General features: G+C 52.3%; 1 protein-coding gene across 2 annotated transcripts in view; it reads left to right on the forward strand.

The window, feature by feature from the left end:
* DLGAP4 (DLG associated protein 4) overlaps positions 1-12,713 on the forward strand; it is a 333,015-nt gene that overhangs the window by 222,523 nt on the left and 97,779 nt on the right. For both annotated transcript variants that reach the window (XM_073309842.1, XM_073309843.1), the window contains exon 4: positions 2,681-3,724. In XM_073309842.1, coding sequence (XP_073165943.1) covers positions 2,774-3,724 — 951 coding nt within the window. In that variant the 5' untranslated portion in view covers positions 2,681-2,773. The remainder of the gene's footprint in view (positions 1-2,680; positions 3,725-12,713) is intronic.

The following is a 12,713-nucleotide window of genomic DNA, read 5'->3' on the forward strand; positions in this document are numbered from 1 at the left end:
GCCCATAATGCACCTGGCCAATCACACACACAGGGGAATTAATTCTTCTCTGATTGCCTCAAGCAATTAGCTTTCACCCAGAGCAGCAGGAGATTTGATTGCTATTATCTTAACATGAATAGCTGAAAACGTTCTTGCTAATGTAGGATCCTGTTGTCTGTTATTCTCTCTGTTCTATGCATATGCATTGGCACATCCATTTGGCTGGGCCACAACCTGACTGTATAATTTATTCTCCTCAACTGTCCTTGGCCTTTATGCCTATCCAATTGTCTGAGCTGAGGCTGCACTGCCTCTTCCTGTCACTTCTCCAGCATGCTCCTGTCCCTGGTCTATCATTGCCCTTCCAGCACATGAGAGAGTGTCCCCATCTGCTGAGATGCTCCAGAGCATCTGACGCACCAATCTGCAAAACAATGTGATGGGGTAGGAAAAGGAGCCAAATGAAAGCTGGTGAAAGCCAAGGTTTTTAGGGATGCTAATAAAAGATAATCTCGCCTTTTGTATTTCTGCAAGCCATGCCTGGGTTGTCATCAACGCACCACCCTTGCTGCTCAAGCAGCTCTGCATATGGTGACAGGCTGGCTCCAGGCTTGCAAAATAGACAGGTAACATTATCTTTCATTAGTGACACAAGCAATTCCTTAAAGGTGCCTGAGTGGAAAGAGGAATGGATGCTTGGCCATTCATCGAATGTTTTCCGTATAGCCACACTGCCCATCTTCTCTCCACTCCCACCCACAGTCAGCTCTAGTGGCTGAACACGAGGTTCCCTGGAAAGACAGATCCATTGAGGTTCAAGTGAGCTCTCCGGGCAATGTCAGAACCCTCTGTTTTATAGGGCTGGGGTAAAGTGACTTTCACTGCAGGGACAAGTCTTGACTGGTCGTTTGCTTCTAATCTATGGCTCAAAATGCTCCAAACACGATCATTAAATACACCTGCCTGCCCACTAAAATAGGCTGAAGGTGGGAGGGATTGACTGGCGTTGCCATAGGGTAGGCTTAACCATCTTTGCTATGAGGTGAGATCATCTGCCTGTGTGGGGTGTTCAATCGGCCTCACCTCCAAGGATCAACTAGAGTCACACTAGAGGGTGAACAGCTGAATTTACAGTACTGGGGGGTCAACTGGCTCTGCCAAGGGGTCAGCTGGAGTTGCCAAGGAGTGCGATCAAACGGCATCACTGTTGGGATGATCAGCAGGATTCCCTCTGGGGAGGGATCAGCTGGACTGCCACTGGGTGGGAATCATATGGATTCAAATGGAGGCCAGAGATCAGTTTGATCTCAGCTGGTGAATAAGGTACGGTGCTTTCTCTCTGATTGAAGAAGATCTTTCTTCTGAGAGCAATGAGGGGTAAAAGGATGCTGTTTTAACAGTGCGCGTTTAAATAACCAAGTTTCCTTAGCTATGTTAGGAATCCCATCTTTGAGTGTTAGCATTGAAACACTTATTAAAAATCTCATTTGCTTTTCAGCATTAATACAATTTTTTCTCAGCATGGCAAGGGAAACTGGCTAGTAAGTTGCTATGATTATTTCATAATTTGCTGCCCACTGAATCAATTCCACTTTGAATCAGTTTCACTTTCAAGATCCCATGCATGAGGAGGGAGAGTTTAAGTCAGACAGCGGGTGTGTTTCAGGGCTGGGTGCAGAACCCAGTGGTCCCGATTACCAGGCCTGTGCTTCAGCTACTAGCCCATATTACCGGCTGGGATTTTTGATTCTGTTTCCCAATGTAACAGGGTCTTCATTTCCAGAAAAATCTGGCAAATTATAGCCCTGACCCTGAAGCAAAGCAGCCCAAGCAATGGTGATCTAGCCTGGCAGCGGGGACCTCAACCTTGAAGCTGTGACTGAACAACAAAAGACTTCTCAGGCCAGGCCCATGAGTGTCTCAGTAAAACCACTGTTCTGGTCATATGTGTTGCAGCATTTTCCTCAGGGGTACAGGCTAACATGGACATAAACCTGGGCACTTGTCCGAGAAGAGACGTTTGCCATCCCATCACATTACCATAGCTCCGTGCAACACACACATCCGGTCCATCGTCCCCATTAAGAGGTCTGATAACCACGGAAACACAAATGGCCACATGACAGACAGCCAATCTGATCCTCAGCTCATTTCCCTCGACTCCAGCAAGGCCCGGGCACAGTATTTGACAGGTTTTTATTCAGCCCCCTAAAATAATGGGACAGGCGCCCATGATTTGCTGACAGTCCAACTGCTAAGCTGGGGACCGAGTGCTATTAAATGAAGCCACGCAGAGGCCAAAAAATAGCAGCCTGCTTGTATTAAGTAGTTTGAATTTGAGCTCTGGGGTCTACACGGCTCTTAAATGTGGCTAGGGAATGTTAATCATCCCTTTTTCCTGTTCTAACCCTAACACCTCAGCCTGACCGTTCTTCCACATCTCAGCCTCCCATGTGCCATCTCTTCCTGCTCCCTTCTTCTGCTCGTTGTGTCCTGCCTCCCATCCCTTTCTCCTCCTCCTCTCCTGACTCTCTCAGCTCTATAATAACCTTCATTGTCTTGGCTTTTAGAACTTGCAAGGCACTGGCTCGGATGCTTTGGGAAGGAGCAGGGTGGAAACGCTTAAAGGGATAGAGAGAGCCTGGGGAGAGCTTTCCTTTCAGTGATGTGTGCGTGTTTCTTGTCTCTGTGGCTGCAGGATCATCTCCAGAGGGAGAGGGACCAAAGGGAGAACTAGCAGGAAGGCTCCTCGGTGTCACCCGTGAAGTGATGCTGTAGGAAACCCGGGACCATGAAGGGGTTAGGAGATAACAGAAGCCGCCACCTCTCCGATAACCTGGACTCCCCTCAGGACTCTCTTTATGCAGCCCAAGACAGGAACCCTTACCTCCTCAGTCCCACTGACTCCTACCCCGTGGACCCCCGGTTTCCAGCCCAGAATTCCCTCCATAGTGACTGTCTGCTCCCACTCAACAACCAGATTTCCAACAGCAGCACTTTCCCCCGGATCCATTACAACTCCCACTTCGAGGTCCCAGACGAGAACCCCTTCCCGAGCCATGCCCAAGCCACTAAGATCAACCGCCTCCCCGCAAACCTCTTAGACCAATTTGAGAAGCAGCTGCCCATCCACCGGGACGGCTTCAGCACCCTCCAGTTCCAGAGGAGTGACTCCAAGCACCGGAGCGAGAGCCCCGGGCGCATCCGACACCTGGTGCACTCCGTCCAGAAGCTCTTTGCCAAGTCGCAGTCCCTGGAGGGCCCCACCAAGGGCAGCGTGAATGGCAAGAAGGGAACGGAGGACCCGAAGCAGAACCGAAGGAGCAAGAGCAAAGACCGGGCAAAGACCACCGAGACCAAACGCAGGCCCAGGTCCAACATATCAGGCTGGTGGAGCTCGGATGACAACTTAGACAGCGACACCTGCAGCTATCGCAATCCAATGGGCCTCATGACCCTGGGCAGGCAACCTGACCACAGCCAGCCTAGGTACTTCATGCACGCGTATAACACCATCAGTGAGCACATGCTGAAATCCTCCAAGAGCAATAACGACCTCAAGGTCACCCCCTGCACCAATATCCCCATCAGCAACGAGTCCAACTACATCAAACGGGGCTCCTGGTCCACGCTCACCCTTAGCCATGCCCGGGAAGTGTGCCAAAAGGCTTCTGCCACCATCGACAAAGCCCTGCTGAAATCCAAGTCCTGCCAGCAAGACTTAGCCTATCATTACTTGCAGGTGGGTGCCGCACTGGGGTTTGCTTCTGCTCTCTGATGGGGGTGATGTTCCACGTGGTAAGGAGGGCTCTGGCTCGGTGAGCCCTGGGTAGGGTGACCAGATGTCTCAATTTTATAGGGACAGTCCCGATATTCAGGGCTGTTTCTTATATGGGTGCCTATTACCCTCCACTCCCTGTCTTGATTTTTCACATTTGCTATCTGGTCACCCTAGCCCTGGGGCACTGCTTTGGTCTGACCAAAAAATTAATCCACTCCTGCTACTCTATCCATCAGCACAAGTCATTCTGATTTCTCCCCTCCCACTTTATAACAGCATAATTTACAGAGCAGCCCGTGGAGGTGTTACCGGGGGAATAAACAGCAACTGCAGGTGAAGTCTGAGTCAAATACTCCACCGGCCTCTCAAAGCATACCTGCAAAGGGCATTGGAGCAGCCATGTGTGCCCATGGTGCCCCAAGATTGCTTGCCTGGAAGGGGGTGGCTCCCTCGGCTGATTCAGGTGCACCTGCCCAATATCTTTTTCATGCCGAAGGCCCATTGCAAATGTGACTCTTCAGAGCAAAGCTCTTGTTCCCAGGAAAATGACCCAGTTCTATGCTCGGTTCATTAGGATGCACCTATCCCTAAAACTAACTTGATGTGTTTTGTGTCTGTACAGCATCTAGTCCAGTGGGTGCTGGGTGCAGGAGTGGGGCTGCTGCTCGGTCCTACTGCAATACAATGAAAATAATTTACCACAAGCCAAATGTTCCATAAAGGGGCATCTGATTTGTGCCCACAATGACACACCTGTTCAGGACCAGCACTATAAACCACTGGTTCACTATGTGGTGTGTGTTTCCCTAAGTGGCTAATCCACATAAAAAGATAAAAGCCTACTGCTACCACCAGTTAGTCCTCTAGTGGTAGCAGCTGATAATTTAATGTTGCAGGGTCTCTGGTTCAAATTGTGCTGGATCATTGCATAAGTATGTTTAGACACAGGTCGATATTTCAACAGGCTCCACTTAAGAACACAAAACCTAACGCATGCTTAGACAGGGGAATAAAAATAAATGGCTAGGCCTGGGGGCGTAATCAGCTGGGCAGTGTTTGTAAATCACAGAGTGCATTTTTAACACAGAGGCATCAGTGGCTCTTCTGGCAGTGGGTTTGTGGTGTTCAAGGCAGATTAATTATTGAAAAGCAGCCTGCTCCTCAAGTCTTGCTTTCCACTTCCCGCAAATCAAATTACTGAGGAATTTATTGGATCAGGAATGTCGGTAGTTGTTTTCCTTTGTGTTAAAGTGTTACCAGGTTAAACAGGCAGCCACAAAATACTCCAAGCCACCCAACACTAAATACACAACATGGGAAAAGCCAGAGTGCAGATGAGAGCAGAATGAAATAACAGAGAGAAATGAAAACCACTCCAACACACCAGGGTTCCCAGCCACCAGCCTTGTTGAAGTCAGCTGGCCAGATCTTCCAGGCCCTTCCTAAGTTATTACCGCTTCACTGGAAGTTTGGCCTGCGAGAGGATCTCAGGGTAAAAGGACGCATTACTTTGTGAAATAAATAATGAACCGCTCCTGGGTTGTGGCCACAACTGTGTCCCCAGCCCAGATCCTCGGCTGGTATAAATCGGTGCCGCTCCACTGAAACTGTTAGAGTCGCAGCAGCTGGGACATGGTTCCTTAGTCCCACTCCAATCTGCGTAGGCAGCTGCCCAGGGCACAGAATCTTTAGGGCTACACCTGGCAGGATAGTTTCAGGGCATTGCTGTCCCTGCAAGTGTATGAGCAGCAGCAGCCAGGGCCACATCCCACCAGCCAGCGTGCACCAAGGGGCTGCTCCTTGAACTGCTAGGTAGTATCAGCCTAGGATCGGGGGTTTACTCCCCACACTTTCTATGGAAATGAAATTCGTGGGCTGAATCTGACTTTGACACGAGAGAGACCGGGACCTCACACCAAGGGGGGCTCAGAGCAGAGGTGTAGTTCAAAAGCTGTTACCAAACTGTGCTCTGTAAGTTCACTGGCAAACTTGGCTGAGCATGGAGTGGCCTTGGGCCATCTGTGTGGGTTCAGGTGGCAGTAGGTGAGACTTGGTGGTTATGTGCATTCCCCCCCACACTTGCTGCCCAAAGCCAGGCAAAGCCTAGTGGTTTGGGCTGAGTTTCCCTTTGGGCTTTTAGAGTTCCAACCGCAAATTCCAAGCATAACCCTCTGCAAAGCCAACCCAGAGAAAGAGTCTGCTTCAAGCCCTGAGCACTCAACCGGCCAATTTCTGTACAGCCCTCTCAGGGAGATCTAGTGGGCGGGAGAGGGTCGCGTCCCCCATGTAACCTAGATGAATAGCTAAGTGAGCAGCAGTGCCAAGAGCCCCGTCTAGTCATTCTCAGCCAGAAAAGGTCATGCATTGAACACCAAAAGGCAGGGAGGAGCATCCTCGGTCAAGGACATGTGCAAAATCCAAACAGACCCTACTGTCCGGTTTGCTACTGAGTGCCCTGCCCTCGTGTGCCTCCCTCCAGTGGCTGGGGAGTGGTGCGGTGACTGAGGTGACATAACCCTGGCTCCCAAAGGAGCTCTGTGTGCCCCGAACTCAGGCCGGAAGGCAGCTGAGCTGTGCAGGAGTCGTGGTTAAAACTGGAAATGGGCCCGAGGAGCAAAGTCAGGCTCCAGAGTCCAGACACAGAGCCAATCTTCCCCACAGCTCGAGGGTGTGCAGGTCTGGGTCTTGGGCTCAAGAGGGTCTTCAGAGGAGAAATTTCAATCCTGAGCTATCTGCTCCAAAAACTAAGGAGCAGTTACTGGGGGGAGGGGCAGGAAACAGTGTGGCTACACCAAGCCCCTACCCTGAGCACCGGCACAGGCCTGGTTTGAGCACTGAAAAAGGTCACTGAATTTTTTTAAACCCTCCCCTTTCCCTTCAATTCGGCATGTTATGCTCTGCGCTGCCAGGCTCGGACACAGGGCCCCCAAACACTAGGAGCCCGGCCTGGAGTCATTCACAGCCTGGCCAGAAGGGCCTCAAAGTCTCACCAGGAAGCTAGTCTTCCTGAGGGTTCAAGCCCCAAAGGCTTTGGGTGAGGGTCAGCTCCACAGCCATGTTGCCAGGTGTTCCTCTGGCCCTTCAGAGCTTTTACCCAGCTGCCGGTGCCTGATCTCGCTCCCATCAAAGTCCATGGGACTCTTCCGATGGGCGCTGGAGTGGGCCCTGGGTGAGACCTGTGGATGAGAGCTATGTCATCGGCCTCACACTGAAGAGGTGACGAATAAGTTGCCAGGTGCAGAGGGATGGTCCCTGATGACTGATTCCTACCTGTTGCCCCTTCTCTCCCCTCCCCTTCTAGCTAGGAGGACTGTAGTAAAGTGGTCATCAAGGGGTTAATGGGGTGACTCAGAATACTATGGGCTAGAGCTCTGCTATGCCCTACCTCTCTCTTACTTCGTGTTTAGGAGGGGGGTGTTTCCCCCCACCCTGACATGACTGCATGCAGCAGCAGGTTCCCATCTTGCAGCACTGTAAGTAGAGAGTGTTTCTTGTGCACCTGGCTGTCCCGTTACAAGAAGGACTCTGTGTACGGGGAAGGAGGCGGGCGTGGGGGCGGGAACTGAAGAAGCTTTACTGCAATGAGAGGCGTCAGAAGCCATAAAGCTGCTGAGCAGGCAGTGAACATTGACTGCAAGTGTCCAAAGCGAGGGGCTGCGTGTTGCTGTTGGTCTGGGCTCGGTGGCATGCAAGTGCGGGTCGATCAGCAGCTTCAGTGCCCCGCGCCCTGGGGCCGCGATAACATTGATGGGCCCAGATGAAGCAGGAAGCTCCCAAGCCAATCAGAAGCTGCAGCCAGCACTTCTCCAGCCTCTTTTATTTATGAACGCTCAGTGGCAGTTATGTGCCTCTTCCCCTCCCCCACCCCATTGAGCTTGCTTCATGCCTTTGTGAAATGATGGCAGGTTGCCAGGATTACTGGGTATGGCTCTCCCAGAATAACCAGCCTGACCATCAGAATGGTTCCCACAGCACTCAAATGCCCAGCATCCCAGACAACCGTGTGCACAGCTCAGGGGTTAGAGCACTGCCCGGGAGCCAGGGGAGCTCTTCTGTAGACTGGCTGTATGACCCTGGGCCAGTCCCTCTCCCTGCTTGCCCGTGGGCATAAAGCATGTAGTGACTGAGAGGTAGGCTGGCAGTGCGGAGGATTCCTCAGTAAGGATCCCGAAGGGCTTGACGGACTCTCCGACCAGGGGATATATCCTGTCCTCAGCTGAGCCAGGAAGGGTTAAACTCATAGGGACTGCATTAGCCACCAAGCCTGGAGGGGAGCTGACCACTGGGGAAGGTGGGACCTGACAAAGCACGTCAGCTTCTCCTTGGACAGAGAGCTGCTTGTGAGTAGAAGGTGCCAAGCTTCCTCCCAGAGACAGAGTCTGGGACTGGAGCATGGGGCTGGGAGCAGGTGTCCGTCCTCCTTCTCTCCCTACCAGGGGAGAGCTGGGGCTCCGTGGCTGCCCTCCATGCGGTGGCAGAAAGCCTAAGAGAGGGGCATGCTTGGCTGTGTGGGTGGGGTAGTCAGGTGGCCCTGATAAAGAGGGGGCCTGGTGACTCTTGCTGAGAAGCAGCCCATTTAGAGACCATTCAGCTGATACTTTGTTCCTGTGGTTCCCTCCGATCCCCCCATTATAGCAGGGCCCTTGGTATGGAAGCAGCAGCTTCATATCGTAGGAGTTTATCTCCTTGGGGTGTATTAAGCACTAGGCCCCTGGGGCCTCGTTTTAGTACCCCTAGTGTCATGCAGCCCTTTGCCCTCTCCCACACTTAGCAGACCTGCAAGTGGCTACCCAGCCCTGCCCTTTGGCTTGCCAACTTTCTATTGGCACAAAACCGAACACCCTAGCCCCGCCCCTTCTCTGAGGCCCTGCCCCTTCCCCAAGGCCCCCCCCCCCCCACTCCCTGCATTCCCCCTCCCTCAGTGGCTCGCTCTCTCTCACCCTCACTCACTTCCACTGGGCTGGGGCAGAGGGTTGGGGTGTGGGAGCGGGGGGGCTCTAAATGTGGGTGCGGGTTCCGGGGTGAGGCCAGAAATGAGGGGTTCAGGATGCAGGAGGGGGCTCTGGACTGGGGCAGGGAGTTGGAGTGCCGGGGGGGTGAGGGCTCTGGCTGGGAGTGAAGGCTCTGGAGTGGGACTGGGAATGAGGAGTAGGGGTGCAGGAGGGGGCTCCAGGCTGGGGATGAGGTCAAGGAATTCAGAATGCAGGAATTCAGCTGAACCGGTGCTCGGAGCAGGGGCAGCACGCACCCGTGGAGCCTTCTGCCTGACCCCGCCGAGGAGCCGGACCTGCTGGCTGCTTCCGAGGTGCAGAGCAGTGCCCCAGGACAAGTAGGGACTAGCACGACTTGGCTCCACAGCACAGCTGACCGGACTTTTAATGGCCCAGTTGGTGGTGCTGGCCAGAGACACCAAGGTCCCTTTTCAACCGGGTGTTTCTGCCGAAAACCGGACACCTGGTCACCCTACCTGCCCGCCGCAACCAGGCTGCGCCCTCTTTGTGTCTTCCTGCTTGTTCCCCACAGGAAGCCTGGGCCATTCTCTTCACCTGTGTGTGGTGCATGTACATATATGCATCTGAATGCTTGTGTGTGCACACAGATGTGCATGCTTATATTTGCATGCATGCGTGTTTGTGTCTGGGCATGTGTTCCTTTGAACGTATACGCGCATGCCATTGTCTATGTGATGCGTCCCTTTGTCTGTATGCATGTTTGCACCTGCACGTGTGTTTGTGTGCGTGCTTCTGTGTGTGTAAACATGGCAGGGATGCACGAGTGGGAGCGCATGTTTGTGTGGGTGGTGTACGTGCACTTTCAGAATTGCTGGTTGTCCCTAAAACTCCTCCATCTATCTGGCTCTAGCTGAAGCAATGGTCACAGAGTGGCTCTTCTGTATATGCCCACAGCCTGGAAGGTGGATTTTCCACTTCGCTGCCTTTCCCTTTATGTTAACGCTCTGTTTGTTTGGGTGATTAGGGAATGCTTTTGGCAGACTCATGGCAGGGGAGCCCTCTGCAGTGTTCAAAGCCCCCTCCCCCCTCCACTCATTATCCTTTGGCTAAGAATGGGGGACTATTTGCCCGAGAAACAGAATACAGCTGCTGAATGGCTGTAGTGGTGCTGGAACACGTCCGCTTGCCCCGGCGCTCTGCAGGGATAGGGTCACGAGCGCCGGGATAGGGTTTCAGCCAGCAGTCAAGATCTGAGGCTGCAGTTTACAAGGGAGAATAGCGTTTGTGTGACCCCCCTCTCTGGGGTCTCGGGGTCAGAGAGAGCCACGTCCAGGGGAAGCCAAATAATGGCAAAGAAGTGGAAAAGAAACTAAGGTGACACCATAAATCCCATGGGAGTTCCCTTTACTTACATGGGGCCCTGCTCTCCAGGGAGTCCGTGGGCGTTTGCCACTCCCGCTTGTCACTGGGATCAGGATTTGCCTGATACCTGGATCCTGACTGAACCCCTGTTCCTGTCAATGGCAAAACCTCTCCAGACTGCAGTGGGAGCAGGGATGGGCCCGTGGTAAATTGCAGACAGTGCTGGGGTATGTACAAGGTGAGGGGCAATAGAAATGTTAATATTTTTGAAAAAACCTAGCACCCTTCTGTCTAAGACCTCACAGCCACCCCTGGGTGGTGTGTGCATTATCATCCCCTGCTGGGAGAACATCCCCTTCAGGCTGCTCTAATTCATGCACAGGCCACAGGTTACTTGCAGGCTTAAACTAGTGTAACTGGTGGATTCTCTGTATGTTGAAGTCTTTAAATCATGATGTGAGGATATCAGTGACTCAGCCAGAGGTTAGAGATCTATTACAGGAGTGGGTGGGTTCTGTGACCTGCAACCTGCAGGAGGTTAGACTAGATGATCATGATGGTCTCTTCTGACCTTAAGTCTATGAGTTTATGTCAGAGGCTATGTCAGAGTCTACGTCACTGACCTCTGGAGAGTTACTCCTGATTTACTCCAGTATAAGTGATAGGAGCATCAGCCCTGCTTTTCATATTGACATGGAAGCAGAAAACAAGATGGTGTAACAGAGAAACAGAACCCCAATGAATACCGTCTTGTTTGTCCCACGCAGGTGTGTGTGCTGGTTTAGGGCACTGGAGTTCTGTTTCCTTATCATGTTTTCTTTAACACCAGAGGCTGCACCTAGGGGCCAGATTCTCAGCTGTTGTCAGTCAGCGTAGGTTTCGGTGGTGCTGCATCCGTTTACATCAGCTGAGGATCTGGGACTGGATCTTCATCCATGTCTCAAGGGAGCAGAGCTTTAGAGGCCGTGAGCCAGGTGTTTAAAGGAATTTGGATGCAGACAGTTGCCCAGTGGGATTCTCAAAACCACCTGCGGTGTCTAGGCGTGTTTGAAAATCCCACTTGGCACCTCGCTGAATCTTGAGGTGCCTAAATCCTTTTAAAAACCTGCCACTCTGCCAATGAGTGATATCTGGGAATCTGAGCAGGAGCTTTCTATCAGCCTTGTGCAGTCACTAACAACTAAAACTGTTTGTTCCACTCTGGTGCATCAAATTCAACCGATTTCCATCAAAAGAGCTTTTTGCCTTTGATGCCCCTCAATTGGTTGTTTGAGCACCTCACGATGGCTTTGAACTTTGCATCTGGATTTCTGCTTTTGCAGGACACAGAGTAGTGTGGGGGGAGAGGGGGAGAGAAGTGACAGAAAACGTGGCTAGAAGTGGATGGTTGCTGCAGCGTGTCCATTAGTTTCTCATCAGTGAAGTTGATGGAGATTGTCGATAGGACAGTGCTTCATGGTAAATATATTGTGTTGGTGTTCTGGCACTGATGGTTTTTCACATGGCTTTGGCAAAGGACTGCCCCAGAAAAGAGATATTGGGGCAGTTGGAATCTCAGAATATCCAACACCCTGCTTCATACGTGGCCATGTTAGCTTGCACTGCACAAGCCTAGCTAGCAGCCGATTCTGACACAGCATGATGTAGTGCTTAGACCAGGGACCTGGGCATAGGGAGACCTGAGTTCTTGTCTCTACCCTACCACTGAACCTGTAGGATGAATCTGGGTGAGTCACATAGGTCAAGATTTTCCAGTGGTTTGTGACGGTGCGAGTCCAGTACATCCTAGAGGGGGTTCAGAAAGTGCTGAGCAGCTGCCTTTGTAAATTCAGGCCTCTTTAAGGTGTCTTAGGTTGAGCACCCAAAATCACAAGTCAGTTTGGAAAATCATGGCTTTAACCTCTCTGTGCTGCAGCTCCCACCTGTAAAGTGGGGCCAGCAATCCTTCCTTTCTCCCAGCCTTTGCCTTACCCAGCTGGGATGCTCTCGGAGGCAGGGACCATCTCTCACGGTGTATATGTACCAAGGACTATAGAGCTCTGATCTTGGTTGGGACCTCAAGTCCCTACATTCAGGGGCCTGCATTTGTCCATCAGGGAGGGTGATTAGCTGCCTCTTTGCATGGGCCCTCCTCTGCTTTGCATTCCCACCGTGTGTCCAGGGCAGGTAGCAAGCCTAGAAAGCAGCATTTCCATTTCCCCAGCTGGGTCTCGGACTCCCTCTGCTCCCGACCCACCTGCCCCGCGGTGGGCCCGGAGCTGTGCACACGGGTGCCGTAAGTGCTGTCAGTGCCAGGCGGGTGAGTGCTCCTGACGTGCAATTAACAAGGTGAGGACAAGGCAGGCAGAGAAATCCAATCTCCAGTCAGACGTGACTCGGAGGTGGCTGGTGTAAAAGTGCTTCCAGAAGCCTTTTGTCACCTTCATTAGGAAAGGCCAAAGCCAATCACCCCGGCAGTGATTTGAGGAGAACAGGGCTGTTATTAGGGTGATCTGTCACCAGAGCCAGCTCGCCATCCCCAGGGACATGCAGCAGCTAGCAGCAGCATGTTCCAGAGACAGTGGCCACTCCCCAATAGCCTCTCTGCCCTGTGGTCTGTTTGGACGGCCATCCTGCTCTGAGGCGCACACTCCAAG

This window comes from Lepidochelys kempii, chromosome 13 (assembly GCF_965140265.1).
Source record: "Lepidochelys kempii isolate rLepKem1 chromosome 13, rLepKem1.hap2, whole genome shotgun sequence".
NCBI lineage: Eukaryota > Metazoa > Chordata > Testudines > Cheloniidae > Lepidochelys > Lepidochelys kempii.